Consider the following 14,733-nt stretch of genomic DNA (forward strand, 5'->3'; position numbering starts at 1 on the left):
CTTGAAAAAGTGTGAAACTGAGTGAATCTTGGCACAAGTCTAGGAAAGCACATAATTATAGATTACTGTCTTAGTCATCTAGTGCCGCCATAACAGAAACATGTCAAGTGGATGGTTTTAACAAAGAGAAATTTATTTTCTCTCAGTGTTAGTAGGTTACAAGCCCAAATTCAGGGTGTTGGCTCCAGAGGAAGGCTTTCTCTCTCTGTCAGCTCTGGAGGGAGGTCCTTGTCCTCAATCTTACTCTGGACGAGGAGCTTCTCAGGTGCAGGGACCCTGTGTCCAAAGGATACACTCCGCTCCTGGTGCTGCTTTCTTGGTGGTATGGGGTCCCTAAATCTCTGCTTGCTTCCCTTTCCATACCCCAGAGAAACTCCTTTTACCTTGGATCAGGGAGGTGGCCTGAGTGAGGATGGTGTTACAATCCCACCCTAATCCTCTTATCATAAAATTACAATCACAAAATGGAGGAAAAATCACCCATGGCCTAACCAAGTTGATACACAGATTTTTGGGGAGACATAATTCAATCCATGACAATTACTTAAGATGCTACTTTAGGATCATAGAGTTCTAGTATGTTCTTTATTATGCTGGGATGCATTTACTCACTGAACATGATCTATGAACTCCTTAAAGTAGGAAGCAATGCTCTCTCCATGTACCAAATGCTTATGAAATACTAAATATACTTCTGACATTCCATAATAAAAAGAATAAGCATAGAAACAAACACTTTTCACAGGAGGTGTCTAGCGCGCACACACGCACACACACAAATATTATCTTTCAAGCTATATAAAAAGAAAAAACCCTGCTCAAAATCACGTAAACAAGTATTCTTTCGCAGGTTTGTAAAGAGGCAGGAAAAATGCTCTGCCTTTCAATTTTTTAATAGTAATTTTTAAAACCAAAGATATGCCTTTAGCATAAAATAACATTTGATTTCTTCTTCAGTGAATCAAATGTATAGACCCTTATTTTCTACTTCATAAAGAAATAGATAAAAATAACCAAAAAAAAAAAGCCAAACCCATTGCCGTGGAGTTGATTCTGACTCATAGCGACCCTATAGGACAGAGTAGAACTGCTCCATAGAGTTTCCAAGGAGTGCGTGGTGGTTTTAAACCACCAGCCTTTTGGTTAGCAGCCGTAGCACTTACCCACCACGCCACCAGGGTTTCCATGATAACAATAGGTAATCAGTAAACTTCCTGCTCTTCTCCACATTTGCACATTACAGGTACGAGGGACAGTCAAAAGATATTGCTACTAGAGTTCTAGTTCATGTATGAATGAATTTATTCCAAACAAAACATGTTTAAACATGTCTCTGTGATCAGTGGATGCCTGCAGACAAATTCTCTCAGTAATACACTTGTCTTAGTCTTGTTAGGGTGCCTTCAAAAAACAGAATACTTTTTGTGCCATGGAAAAATCGATTTTGAGGTCAGCACTGATATCAATTTTTTAACAAAACTCAAATGGACATATTACATAATCATTGAAGCTTTGCAACAGGTTTATGGGAATGCTGCCTGTCATGGATTGAATTATGTCCCTCCAAAAATGTGTGTATCAGTTTGGTTAGGCAATGATTCCCAGTATTGTGTGGTTGTCCTCCATTCTGTGATTGTAATTTTACGTTGAGAGGATTAGGGTGGGATTGTAACACCACCCTTTCTCAGGTCACTTCCCTGATCCAAGTTAAAGGGAGTTTCCCTGGGGTGTGGCCTGTACCACCTTTTATCTCTCAAGAGATAAAAGGCACGGGAAGCAAGTGGATAGTGGGGGACCTCATACCACCAAGAAAGCAGCACCAGGAGCAGAGCACATCCTTTGGGCCTGGGGTCCCTGCGCCTGAGAATCTCCTCGACCATGGGAAGATTGAGGACAAGGACCTTCTTCCAGAGCTGACAGAGAGAAAGCCTTCCCCTGGAGCAGACACCCTGAATTTGGACTTGTAACCTACTAGATTGTGAGAAAATTAATTTCTCTTTGTTAAAGCCATCTACTTGTGGTATTTCTGTTATAGCAGCACTAGATGACTAAGACACTTCCTTACATAAAATACTTTTTAGGTGGGTCAAGCTTTTTAAGGAAGGTCGGAAAGACCTCAAAGATGACCCAAGTGAGAAAATACTGCTCAGAAGTTTATAGCAACTGCTACTTGGGATTCCAAAGGGGTAATCTGGATAGATTTTCTCACAGGACACAGGATGATCACGGGGCTAATTATGAAGAAGTTTTAAGAAAACTGAAAACTGCATTGGTGAGAAAAAGGCCAGGAAAGTTGCACCGAGGAATTTTCTCCCATCACAATAATATACCTGCTCATTCTTCGAAGGTAGCAAGGGCTGTCCTATGAGAATTTCACTGGGAAACCTTACCGCATCTAAGCTACATCCCTGATCTTGCCCCTTCAGACTCCTTTTTGTTCTCAAAACTCAAAGAACATTTAAAAAGAACACGATTTGAGTCCCTCGAGGATGCAAAAACTGTCGTTTTGACGTGGCGTAAATCGAAGAACACAGAATTCTTTGGGGAAGAAGAGGTAGAGAGACGGAAATGCCACCTTCAGAAGAATATAGACCTAGATGGAGGATATGTCGAGAAACAATAGCTTCACTTTTTTTTTTTCAACTATTTTTATTGTGCTTTAAATGAAAGTTTATAAATCAAGTCAGTCTCTCACGTAAAAACTTATATACACCTTACTCCTATATACTCCCAATTACTCTCCCCTCCAATAAGACAGCCTGTTCCCTCCTTCCAGTCTCTCTTTTTGGGGTTTTTTTTTACCCTCTCATCTCTCCTCCAGACAGGAGATGCCAACATAGTCTCAAGTGTCCACCTGATGCAGGTAGCTCACTCCTCATCAGCATCTCTCTCCAACCCATTGTCCAGTCCAATCCGTGTCTGATGAGTTGCGATAGCTTCACATTTTGATATTTTTGTTTAATAAAGGTTTCTATGATTCCGTAGCAATGCTTTTTGACTTAACCTCCTCTGGGCTTTTTGACTTACCCTCCTCTTTCTTGAACGAATATGGTACTTCCCTCCCACAAGGTTCAGCCTTTTTCTTGCTCCTGAGCCACCTGGTTCCATTTTTTTATCCCCTCTTTCCTACTTTTTACCTTCCCTTTTCTGTTGATTCTTTTCCTCAGCATGTAAATATGTCTTTCTCATCATCCAAGAAATAAACACACAAACACCCTGAGATTTTATATTCTCCTTTAGCTACTTTCCTGTTTTTCTGCTACCCATAATATACTAGCTTCATTTTACAACATACTTTGCTCATTTAAAAAAAAAATTACAAGAGTAGGACAGGTTTATTTTTATGTTTAGAGTATACAAAAAAGCAAAAAGAAAATTAAAGCCTATCATCTAAAATGAACCATAGTTAATATTTTGGTATATATAAGTACATAACTACTATTAATATTTTGGTATGCATTAGTGCATAACTACTATCTATCATCTAAAATGAGCCATAATATTTTGATATGTATTAGTGCATAGAAACATTTTTGTCATCAAGTATTTTCTACACAGCAATTTTAAAATAGCAAGTTGTATAATATTTTATTTTTTATATATACAGTAATTTATTTGAATAATCCCCTGCCATTAGATATTAACAGTGTTTGTAATTATTTTGTACTTTACCTCATCACTAAATAAGACCTCCAGTGCAGTGTTAAATAAAAGTGGTCATAACGTTGACATCCTTATTCCATTGCCAAACTTAAGGGACAAGATTTCAACGATATACCAGTAAGTTTGATGTTTGCTGTAGGTTCTTTATAAATACTCTTTATCTGATTAAAGAAGTTCCTTCTATTTCTAAGTTGTTGAGAGTTTTTAAGAATGGGGATTTAATTTTATCAACGATATTATTTGTCTTTATCAAGAGTTTCACTTGGTGTTTCTTCTTTTTCTATTAAAATTGAAAATTATGTAGACTTATTTTCAAATATTAAACAAACCTTGAATTTCTGCAGTAAAACCCACTAGGTTTTCATGTAAGGAACCCTGGTGGTGAAGTCGTTAGAGTACTCGGCTGCTTACGAAAAGGTCAGTGGTTTGAACCCACCAGCAGTTCTTTGAGAGAAAGATGTGGCAGTTGGTTTCTCTAAAGATTTACAGCATTGGAAACCCCATAGGGCAAGTCCTACTTTGTCTTTTAGAGCTGCTGTGAATTGGAATCGACTCGACAGCAACGGGTTTGGTTTTGGTATTTATGAATTATTGCATTTATTGCTAGACTTTATTTACTATTATTTTGTGAAAGATTGGTCTGTTATTTTCCTTTCCTATAACTTCCCTTTTCTCATTCTTATTCTTGATCAGACTTGCCATGGTTTTATTCATTTTATTAACTTTCTGAAAGAACTAGTTTTATCTTTGTTGGTATTTTTCTATTGAATATTTGTTTTCGATTTCAGTGATTTTTGCCTTAAATTGTATTAGTTTCTTCTTTTGTTTATTTATTTTTCTTTGATTTGCCTTTTTTTTTCTAGATTTTTGAAATGGGAACTTAGATCATCAATTTTCAGTCTTTCTTCTTCCTTAATGTCATTAAAATGACCAATTTTCTCTAAGCATGGCTTTAGTTGCATCCTACAAGTTTTGTATGCCTTGTTTACAGTTTCATTTAGTTCCCAATATTTTAAGATTCACATTTTGATTTTTGACCCATGGATTATTTAGATGTATATTGTTCAGTTTCTTAGAAGTTGGGGACTTTCAAGTCATCTTTTTTTACTGACTTTTAGCTTAATTTCAGTGTAGTCAGGGAATATATTATAAATAATTTCAGTCCTTTTGAATGTGTTAAGGTTTTTGTTTTTGACCCAGCTGTGCTTATATTTGATAAGTATGTACTTCCAAAGAAAATTTTATTTTGTCATTTGAGATGTTATGTTTCATTTATGTTATTTAGGTCAAACAAATTTGTAATTTAGATCTTCTGCTTGTTCTATCAGAAAGAATTATGTTAAAGTTCCCCACTAAAATCTGTTTTGGAGACCTGCTGGTGCAGTGGTTAAGAATCCACCAGGCATTCCTTGGAAGCCCCATGGGGCAGTTCTACTCTGTCCTATAGGGTCGCTATGAGTCGGAATCAACTCGATGGCAATGGCTTTGGTTTTTCTTTCTTTTTTTTTAAGATCTGTTTCTCCCTTTAGTACTGTCAAGGGCATGATGTTATTTTTTTTTGGGTGTGTACAGATTTAGGATTGTATTATCATCCTGGTGAATTGGCCTCTTTATCATTATGAACTTCCTTCTTTATTTCTCTCCTTTTCTTTCAAGTCTTGTTTGTCTACTATTAGAATAGTACATCAGTTTTGTCTGGTTACTGTGAGTTTAAAATAAATCTTTGCCTATCATTTCCCTTATTTTTTCAACAATTCTCTTGTAAGTAGCTTATGGTTGTGTGTGGTGTGTTTTATCCTGTTTGTTAACATTTGACTTTTAATTGTTCATATTTGCTTTGTCTTTAGTATAATTATTGGTTGTATTTGGTTTTATATCTACAATATCTACCATCTTATTAGTTAATAAAGTATCATTCTTACTTTATTACCTGTTTACTAAAAGCTTTTTTTAAATCAAGAATAACTAGTGATTTCTACAAGTGCCTTACATCTAATATGGTGATCATACCTTTTTTTCTTCTTTGACCAATTGATACCTTAGAGGTTACTAAACTGTTCCAAATGTGTAAGTATAATTGCAATTTTTTTTTTCCACACATAAATTTGAGGTACCCACCCAGGTTATTTTGTAAAGTAGTTCTTTACTAGATTTTTTTTTCCATCCTCCCCACTCATTCCTTCTCTGCATGTCAGGAGTATTGATCTATTCAGGATTTCTTTCTATTTTGAATTAGTATTAGTAATAACAGTACTTACCTCATGAGGTGTTGGGAGAATTTATTGATGTGAGATATGTAAGTTAGAGTGCCTGAAAAGCTTGCATATTTAGATGTTTTTGTTTTTAATATAAAAAATTTACATCTGGCTTTGGATCAATAAAAATTAATTATTCATTTTATTTAATTAAGGTAGAAAATGGTTATCCTGGGGAATTACAAATGTTTCTTTAAATATTAAATATGTAATAAATATGTAAATTTAAAGTTGAAGCTGGATTATTTATTTTGAAGAGAGACAAAGGCTAAAAAATTTTTTAACCTACTGGTCTCAAGTATTGATCATTTCTGTATTATTATTTTGTTTTCACTCCATATAGAAACTGAATTTTTGAACTGAGGAATGTAGAAGATTCAGTTTTTATTTTTCCAAAAATAAACAACTTTGTATTTCTATAATTGGCTATTTCTAATAAACTTAAATAAATATTCTTTAATTGCTGAATTATTTTTCAGTCCCATATATAACATTTTACATTTCTAATTGCATCTTAATATTGAAATCGTTATATCTCACATTTCAGGAAGCTCTGTGTATTTTACATGAGTGAAATTTTGAGGGAAGCTACAAGTTTCTAGTAGAATAGCAAGGGCTTTGAAGTCAGGTCTGAACAGATTCTAATGCTGGCTCTATTACTTGAATACCTACCTGTATGATCTTTGACCAAACAGTTCTTTCTGTAAAAGAAACAGAACAATACTACCTCAGATTTCCTTGAAGATTAAATGGAACTTTAAACACTTACTGAATGGTGGTTGCTATTTGGCATCCACTGTTCTAAACATTTTATGTGAGCCAACAGTTAATCTGTATGGCAATTTTATGCAGAATGCTCCATTGTTATCCCTATTTTAGAGATGAAAAAACCTCAGGCTGAGAATTTAAGCAACTACCCAAATTCATACAGCTGGCAAGTGACAGAACCGGAATGTAAACCCAGTCTGGTCCCAGATTTCATGCTCACACTACTATTGTTCCCTACATATGTGAGACACCTGATTTGGTTTTTGATACCTTTTAGGCACTTAAAATAGTTATCCTTCTGCTTAGCATATGTCACCAAAATATTTTAAATATATTCAGGGTACTATTTCATAATAAGTTGATTACTCTGGTAACATACAACACCACTGTGGTTAAAATAATATGAAAAATGTATTTCCAACTAATAAGGGGCCAACAGATTTTTCAGTTTCTTTTCTAAATATAAATTTGTCTTACCCCTTGGTCTTTTTGACTCCTGTTCTTCAGTGGTTAAGTGCTCGGCTGCTAGCTGAAATGTTGACAGTTCAGCCCACCAGCAGCACTGCAGAAGAAAGATCTTGTCAGTCTGCTTCCATAAAGGTTAAAGCTTAGAAAGCCATATGGGGCGGTTCTACTCTGTCACTTGGGGTAGCTATGAATTGGAATCAACTCAATGGCACCCAACAACAGCAACAACATTCTTCATATTTAGAGGCATTGTTACAATACTATGATATTTAGATTAAGGAGTTTGCTAGTAGTATGTTAATCTGACATTCAAGTGTCAAAAGACCTTCGATGAGGCATGCATTGCAAACTGTGAAACAGGCTTATATGAGGGGGTTTAATTTGTGAAAGATTGTGTTGAAAAAGTACATTTTTGTAAAAGAGACAGAACAATACTACTTTTTAGAGTGTTAGTTTCCCCAAGGACAGAGGTTTGAGGGAGTGAGATGTCAGGGCTTCCCCTTCATTCCATTCACCAAAACAACTATAAGGAAATGACTCTGTTGGAGGCTTCCCAGCTGAAGAGAGAAATGATATCAGGGAGGAGGAAGACTGAGAAAAGAATAAGGAAACTGGGCTGAGACACAGCTTTAGGAGGTGACAAATTGAAGGAATATGCTTTTTAATTATACTCTACATTTTAGGACCAAAATTATATACTCCGTGTAATTCCCTGATTAAGGGATTTGCATAGTTTTGGAGAGTTATCCTTCACAAATGTCAAGTATCTTCTGAAAAAAGGATTTAGAGTAAATAGAAGAGAGAAAAGCTACTTTGTTTTCTTTTCTTGCAAGTAAAATGCTGGAATTTGAAAGTAAATGCTTTTTTTTAGCTTTTAACAATAAATATCATAAAATTTGTGCTAAAAAATTCTGATATCTGAATTAATGGAGAGCAATTTAATATGATTTTCCCAGTGGTTAACTTTATAGCTTTATATCAATACAGAGGACTGATTACTTTGGAACTGTATGCATAATTTTGGAGGGGGTAATTTTGAGAATTTAAGACAAGATCTATATATATATATATAGGCCCTTTTTAAAAGGAACAATTACTAAAGAAAAAAGGTGAAATCATATTAAAATTACATTAAATTTTGGCAGCAATACCAAGGCAATTTTGCCAATGTGGATTTATCTAAAAGCTCGTGTCTCAAAATCTGTAATTCATAGGAAAATATGTTCCAACACAAATACCGTGCAAGTAAACAAATCACATGTGCATGTGCACATATGCGCACACACACACACATGCACACTCAAATGCACACACATGCACAGACAAGTACCGAAAACTTCTGACATTTTCTCTTTTGTAAGAACTGTGTGATTATTCTCTTCTTCCAGGTGGTATTTTTGAATATGTGGAATCTGGCCCCATGGGAGCTGAGGAACTCGCATTCAGATTTGCTGTGAACACAATCAACAGAAACAGAACTTTGTTGCCCAATACCACCCTAACCTATGACACTCAGAAGATAAACCTCTATGACAGTTTTGAAGCATCCAAGAAAGGTAATTAATAGATATTTAACATAATGTTTTGTTGAATTCAAATTTCCATGTATTCTTAGCAATTTCTTCATTCTAACGTGGTTAGTAAGTTGTTAGGAATATTTTCATGTAAAGGTTTCTTTTAATAAGCCACCTATGTGGATTATTAAATTTTAAATTTTCTATTGCAAAAAATCTTCTTATAACATGAAATGCAGTTGGATCGATGGCAAAGAAAATGTTTTTAAAACAATCAATCCTTCTTTATTACTAAAATATTCCTATTTTCAAGAATCAAGTAAAATAAAGTAATAAAATCAGTGAATTTTAACAAGTTTTTCAATGTATTCTTAGATTCTTATTTGCATGATCTTTCAATCCCATTCTATTATTACCATGGTTTTAACTTGCTTACCCTACCTTGAAAGTTCTATGATTCTAAGTGATTTCAAAAAGTCAGCTCAACATTATTAAAACTGTATTGGAAAATTTTGAACAGCCTTTATGTGTGCTCCGTGTCTACTTTTTTTTTTTTTTAACCACTTAGTGTTCGTTGTACATGAAAAAAATATGAAGTGGTATAAAAATTGTATTATATAAGGAAATAATTAGAATGCTTTCTAAATTTTTATTATTCTTCTCTTATGATATCAAATTGTGTTTTAAAAGATGAGAATAGGAAAATAATTTTGTCTAATATGAATGTAATATTTGTATGTGAGGGAAAGAAATACAGAAACTATTACCATGGTATTATATTAACCAAAACAACAGGTCTTAATAATAAATGTATTTGACAGACATTTCCATAGTCTCATTTGATCTAAATAGGTGATCTTTTCTTTTACGTAGTTAGCATTCATGTAACAGAAATTAAACTTCATAAGATTTTCTCAAAGGAATGGGCTTGCAAAGCCATTTGTTTTAACGTTATATTTTTAAAGAATGTTTGCCTTTCTGTAATGTTAATATTGTTTTTCTTGCTACCTTACATTGATGAAAATTTACATAATTATTTATTGTTCCATCTCGGTACAGATTTCTTCTAAGTTAATTAATATTAATGAAAGCTGATGAGTTACAATATTTTTTGAGATGAAAGTTTCTTTTCCCCTAGCTAGCTAGTGTTTATCAAAGTCTATATTCTGCCTGTCCTTTGAATTCATATCTTTATGAATACAAATAAATTTCCACATTTCAGAGCCATGTCAGGGTGATGAAAGGTTTTTAAGGCTGAAAAAAAGGTTAAAGGTTATTGCAAAATACTACATTTGTCATCATAATTGCAAAATAAGACATTAACAGCAAGACAAGTGCATTTGATTAGTGACATAGTTCATGATTATTTCCATTAGAAAGAAGCGGCTCTGCCTCAGATGAAAGCTTTTACACCAAAGAATATGGAATATGAATGCAGTATAGATAGACGAAATGTTAATAGATTTCTTAATAGTGTCTTCAATTGAGCAACCTGAAAAACAGACTAAAATGTTCCAAGAACAAACAGATTACTATCTTGGATGCCCTAGCAAAATTATGATGTGATAAAGTCATCTGGTTTCCAAAATATTAAAAGAAATTACAAGCTTTATCACCTATTAAAAAACCCATTAAAAATCAAATTCATCAATTGACTTTGGCCTGAAGTTAGGAAGAGCTCAAATAATTGCATGAGTAACACTTTTTGTGAAATTTTGAAAGGGCGAAAGCCATGGCTTGAATCTCATTCTGTGAAGTTCTTTCTTGTTGAACTGTTATTGCTTGGAGGACACAGTCATATGTCAAAGAGGAATATAAGGGAGAGATCTAATATAGTTTTTAAACCTTGTGGAGGCTCAGTAAATATATATTGATAAGTATATCAATGACTAATTATAAAATAATGTCTAATTGGGCATTTGTAACATTTTTTAAATTATTTTTAAAGGCAAGGTATAAGTGAAATTTCTAAATGTTAATGCTTCCTTTGATACTTGGTGTTATGCTTTTAATTAGTAACACTGGTTGGCTTGGGAAACCCTGGTGGCATAGAGGTTAAGAGCTACAGCTGCCAACCAAAAGGTCTGCAGTTCAAATCTACCAGGCACTCCTTGGAAACCATAAGGGGCAGTTCTACTCTGTCCTATAGGGTTGCTATGAGTTGGAATCAACTCGATGGCAATGGGTTTTTTTTTTTTTTTTTGGTTTGGTTTGCTCAATTAATGAATTCTTTGATGTTTTAAAGTTTAATTTATTATTCGAATCATACTTTGCTTTTAAGTGAGACCTCTAATAACTGAAAATTTTAATTCTTATTTGAAACACACTTAGGAGTATTTTAAAAAGCCAAACTAATGCAATGTTTTAAACTTTTCTTGGCTTGTGTTTTGTCAAAAACCTCAATGTATGTTGAGTGAAAAATTCTAGGCTTTAAAAATAATATATCCGGTCACTCTAGTTCAATGTTGTGTTGGAAGATTTCTTAAAGACAAGCAAATAAGCAAGCTGTTCCCATAATTGCCTTATATTTGCTCATTATAGTTTTAAATGATTTTTGGACTTAATTTTTCTTTTCTGCTGATTTGGAATTCTTATCATTATTTGAAAAGTCAGAATCTACATATTCAAAAATAATTATTTAAAGATTATATTAAATTTTTGAAGAAAGCTCAAACAATGGGTTATCTCCACTAAATTTTACTCAGTTATTAAATACCTTGGTAGTTAACAAATCACCCATCGCTTTGTGTTTTAGGCAGGAAACTCTCTGAGGGAGAATTTTAGAAAATTTTACATGGTAGAATTATAAACTATCCATTTTAGATGAAGCTAAGCCTGAACATCCAATTGATGCCTAAATCCTGATAACAACCCTTTTCAGTCCTGTTTATATATTTTCAGGATGGACAAACCATTGCCTCTTGGAGCAGACTATTCCAATTTTGTATATTTTCTGCTGCCCGTTCCGTATTTTTAAAATATGTACTTACCATTGGGTCAAAGTCTGTAAGAAGCTTCAAAACATTTCTCCTAATTCTTGTGTTCGCAGTCAAATGAAACAAGCTTAAGCCTCTTTCACAGGCCAGATTCTTCAGATATTTAATTTTCATGTTTCTCGCAATTACTTCCTTTTCTAGGTCAGGATACACTACTTGTTTCAGTGTATTTATTTAATAGTTTTAGGACCTGTCACAGTCCATCCATTCTGATCTGAATGCGCTCTAATTTATGTCTTTCTTAACTACTGTGATTAGTATTGATGTGAATAAAATTTCCTATGAATAAATACAAAATTAAAAAAACACATATTAGAACAATATAAAAGACAGCATCCAAAAGTTAAATAAAGAGGATTCAATGCTTATTCCAGTGATTTCAGTGTCTTTTCTACTTGGTGAGATTAATCCGTATGGAATCACTCTCTATAAACCATGTCTGGTTTTATGAGTGACTGTATGCATATCTTGACCTCTGTGATATGTGCAAATATATAACTCTGTGCTACCATAGCTTTTGGAGTGGCTTAACCCAGTGCCCTCGAGTCGATTCCGACTCATAGCGACCCTATAGGATGGGGTAGAACTACCCCATAGAGTTTCCAAGGAGCGCCTGGCAGATTCGAACTGCCTACCCTTTGGTTAGCAGCCGTAGCACTTAACCACTATGCCACCAGGGTGGGGAGTAAATAGCTTCTGATTAAGAATTTGGCATTATAGAGGATGGCCAGTGAATTTGGGAAGTAACACCGTTCCTCTACCTCACTGACCTGCACTATTTTCCCAAAATAAACACCCTACTTAAGTTTTTGAAAAATACTCCTCCTCTCTCTCAACCTTCCTCTCTCCCTCTCCTTGGCATTATTTATGGAATTATTTGAAAACTGAGCTGCAAGTGTCTGGGTGAACTAATTCCCCTTGTAACAGACTAAAAATGTTTAGAATCAGACAGAAATTAGCAAAGGAGATGTTAAATTAAAAACAAAAACAAAAGCAAATCTTTTTCCAGGATGATACCTTTGGGGTTACAATAATAATGTGATATGTTAGCACACAGGGTTCTCTCCTCTCGTTATTGACAGACTTCTATCTCCTCTTCAGCCTGTGATCAGCTATCTCTTGGGGTGGCTGCCATCTTCGGGCCATCGCACAGCTCATCTGCAAATGCAGTGCAGTCCATCTGTAATGCTCTGGGGGTTCCCCACATACAGACGCGCTGGAAGCACCAGGTGTCAGACAACAAAGATTCCTTCTATGTCAGTCTCTACCCAGACTTCTCTTCACTCAGCCGTGCCATTTTGGACTTGGTGCAGTTTTTCAAGTGGAAAACCGTCACAGTGGTATATGATGACAGCACTGGTAAGAAAAACGAGTAGCCTTTGGCGCTATGCTTTGAAGTTAATTTTCTGGAGCCTATTCCAGATTGTTATTATATTCTTGCTTTGTTTTGTTTTTAAATGAAGTTAAAGGATGGAAAGCCATTTGGGACCAAATACCAACACTCATTTCACATATCCAAAGAATGACTGAATCATAAACTTTTTTTTATATTTGTAAAATGAGTACATTTTAATCTGTAGGATCATTTATTTTGAACTATAATATTGAATGAAGGACAAAAATAGTATGAAGAATAATATCGAAACATTTATTTGAAGAATTTTTCCTCTAAATTAAGATGAGTTTCCCAAAGCAAAACTTCATAACTGGTTGACGGTAGGACATCAAGAAAGAGCAGAATTTTACTTTAATAGTTTCTTTAGCTGTTTATATGCAAATAATAATAATAAAAATAATAAACCTTATAACTGTATAACATGCTAATGTTTGAAAAGCTTATTCTCAAATGGGCAACACTCTGGTACGTTTTGAAATATGCTGAGATTTCAGAGGTGCTTGTGTGTAGACACAGTTTAGAGACTTGGGAAATAGAATTTATAAATGGTATTTGCTTTGGAGTCTTAAATGAATATTGTTATGATTATTTGCTGTCTAGAGGTTGCATGTGCTTTCTTGTTTTACTGTATGTTATTATTTTTATATATGAATGGTAATCTTGAGGTACCAATGAAAAACAAGTCTCATAGAGATAGATATGGAAGTAAACAGTAAAAATAAAGTCTTAATTTTCCTTAGAAGCTATATTTGTGAAAACAGTGCAAGCTATTTTGGTGATTATATAGTAAGTGATTTCACATTAAGATCTAAATAGTGTTTTTTTATATTAGAATGTAAAAGTTTTTTTTTTTTTTTTTTTTCTAGGCCATTTCACTCTACCTTCATATTCAGATTGAGATTCATTTGAATTTGAATTCTTCTAAAGTAGCTAGGAGCCCTCTTTGTTCCTAAATGCAGTGTATGGAACTATGTGCAGAAATTAGTCCATTTGACCATCTGCAAATTGATAAATAGGAACTTCTCCCAGGAGGATAGACAATAGGGAGTTACAGAGTTGCAAAAATAATGAAACTAATTTGAAAACATTTTCACTGGTATAAGGAAGAATGAGTTTAAATATAAATTAGAGTAATTTTGCTTTACTCATAAAAAAGTATAAAATGTTTATAATTTTAACCTAGAATTGTATTAATGAAGATCCTTAAAAATAGCTTAAATACCTTTGATGTATCTTTAAGCTCAAATTAGAACTATTAAATTTATGGTGTTATGTTTTAATTCCCTAATCATTATTTTCCTGTCAAAGGTAAAGTCCTATATGCCAATTTTTGAATGGCAGGTTCTATGTGAATGGTGTCCATGGACTTGTATAATGTGGTGACACAGGGTATATTTAGTTACAAATTGGTCTACTTATGTTTATGGATGACAGAAATACATAAATATAGATACACATGCATTGTTAATCAATGGATTATTTACTTCTCCATCCTCTCCTGATACAGTTCAGGTGAATGCTACCCAAATATCATATATTCTCAAATATATAAGTTTTAAAACTGCTAATGGTAGCAAGAAGATTGACAAATGCTCAAAATGGATATACCACCTTTCTTTGCTATTCTATATGTTTGTGTGTGATGTTCTTACTTACTTCATACATGTGGCTTA

General features: G+C 33.9%; 1 protein-coding gene across 5 annotated transcripts in view; it reads left to right on the forward strand.

The window, feature by feature from the left end:
• GRIK2 (glutamate ionotropic receptor kainate type subunit 2) overlaps positions 1-14,733 on the forward strand; it is a 771,122-nt gene that overhangs the window by 260,467 nt on the left and 495,922 nt on the right. For all 5 annotated transcript variants that reach the window (XM_003404322.4, XM_023543384.2, XM_064289255.1 and 2 more), the window contains exons 2-3: positions 8,543-8,710; positions 12,766-13,023. In XM_003404322.4, coding sequence (XP_003404370.1) covers positions 8,543-8,710; positions 12,766-13,023 — 426 coding nt within the window. The remainder of the gene's footprint in view (positions 1-8,542; positions 8,711-12,765; positions 13,024-14,733) is intronic.

The sequence above is a fragment of the Loxodonta africana genome, chromosome 1, assembly GCF_030014295.1.
Source record: "Loxodonta africana isolate mLoxAfr1 chromosome 1, mLoxAfr1.hap2, whole genome shotgun sequence".
NCBI classification, from domain to species: domain Eukaryota; kingdom Metazoa; phylum Chordata; class Mammalia; order Proboscidea; family Elephantidae; genus Loxodonta; species Loxodonta africana.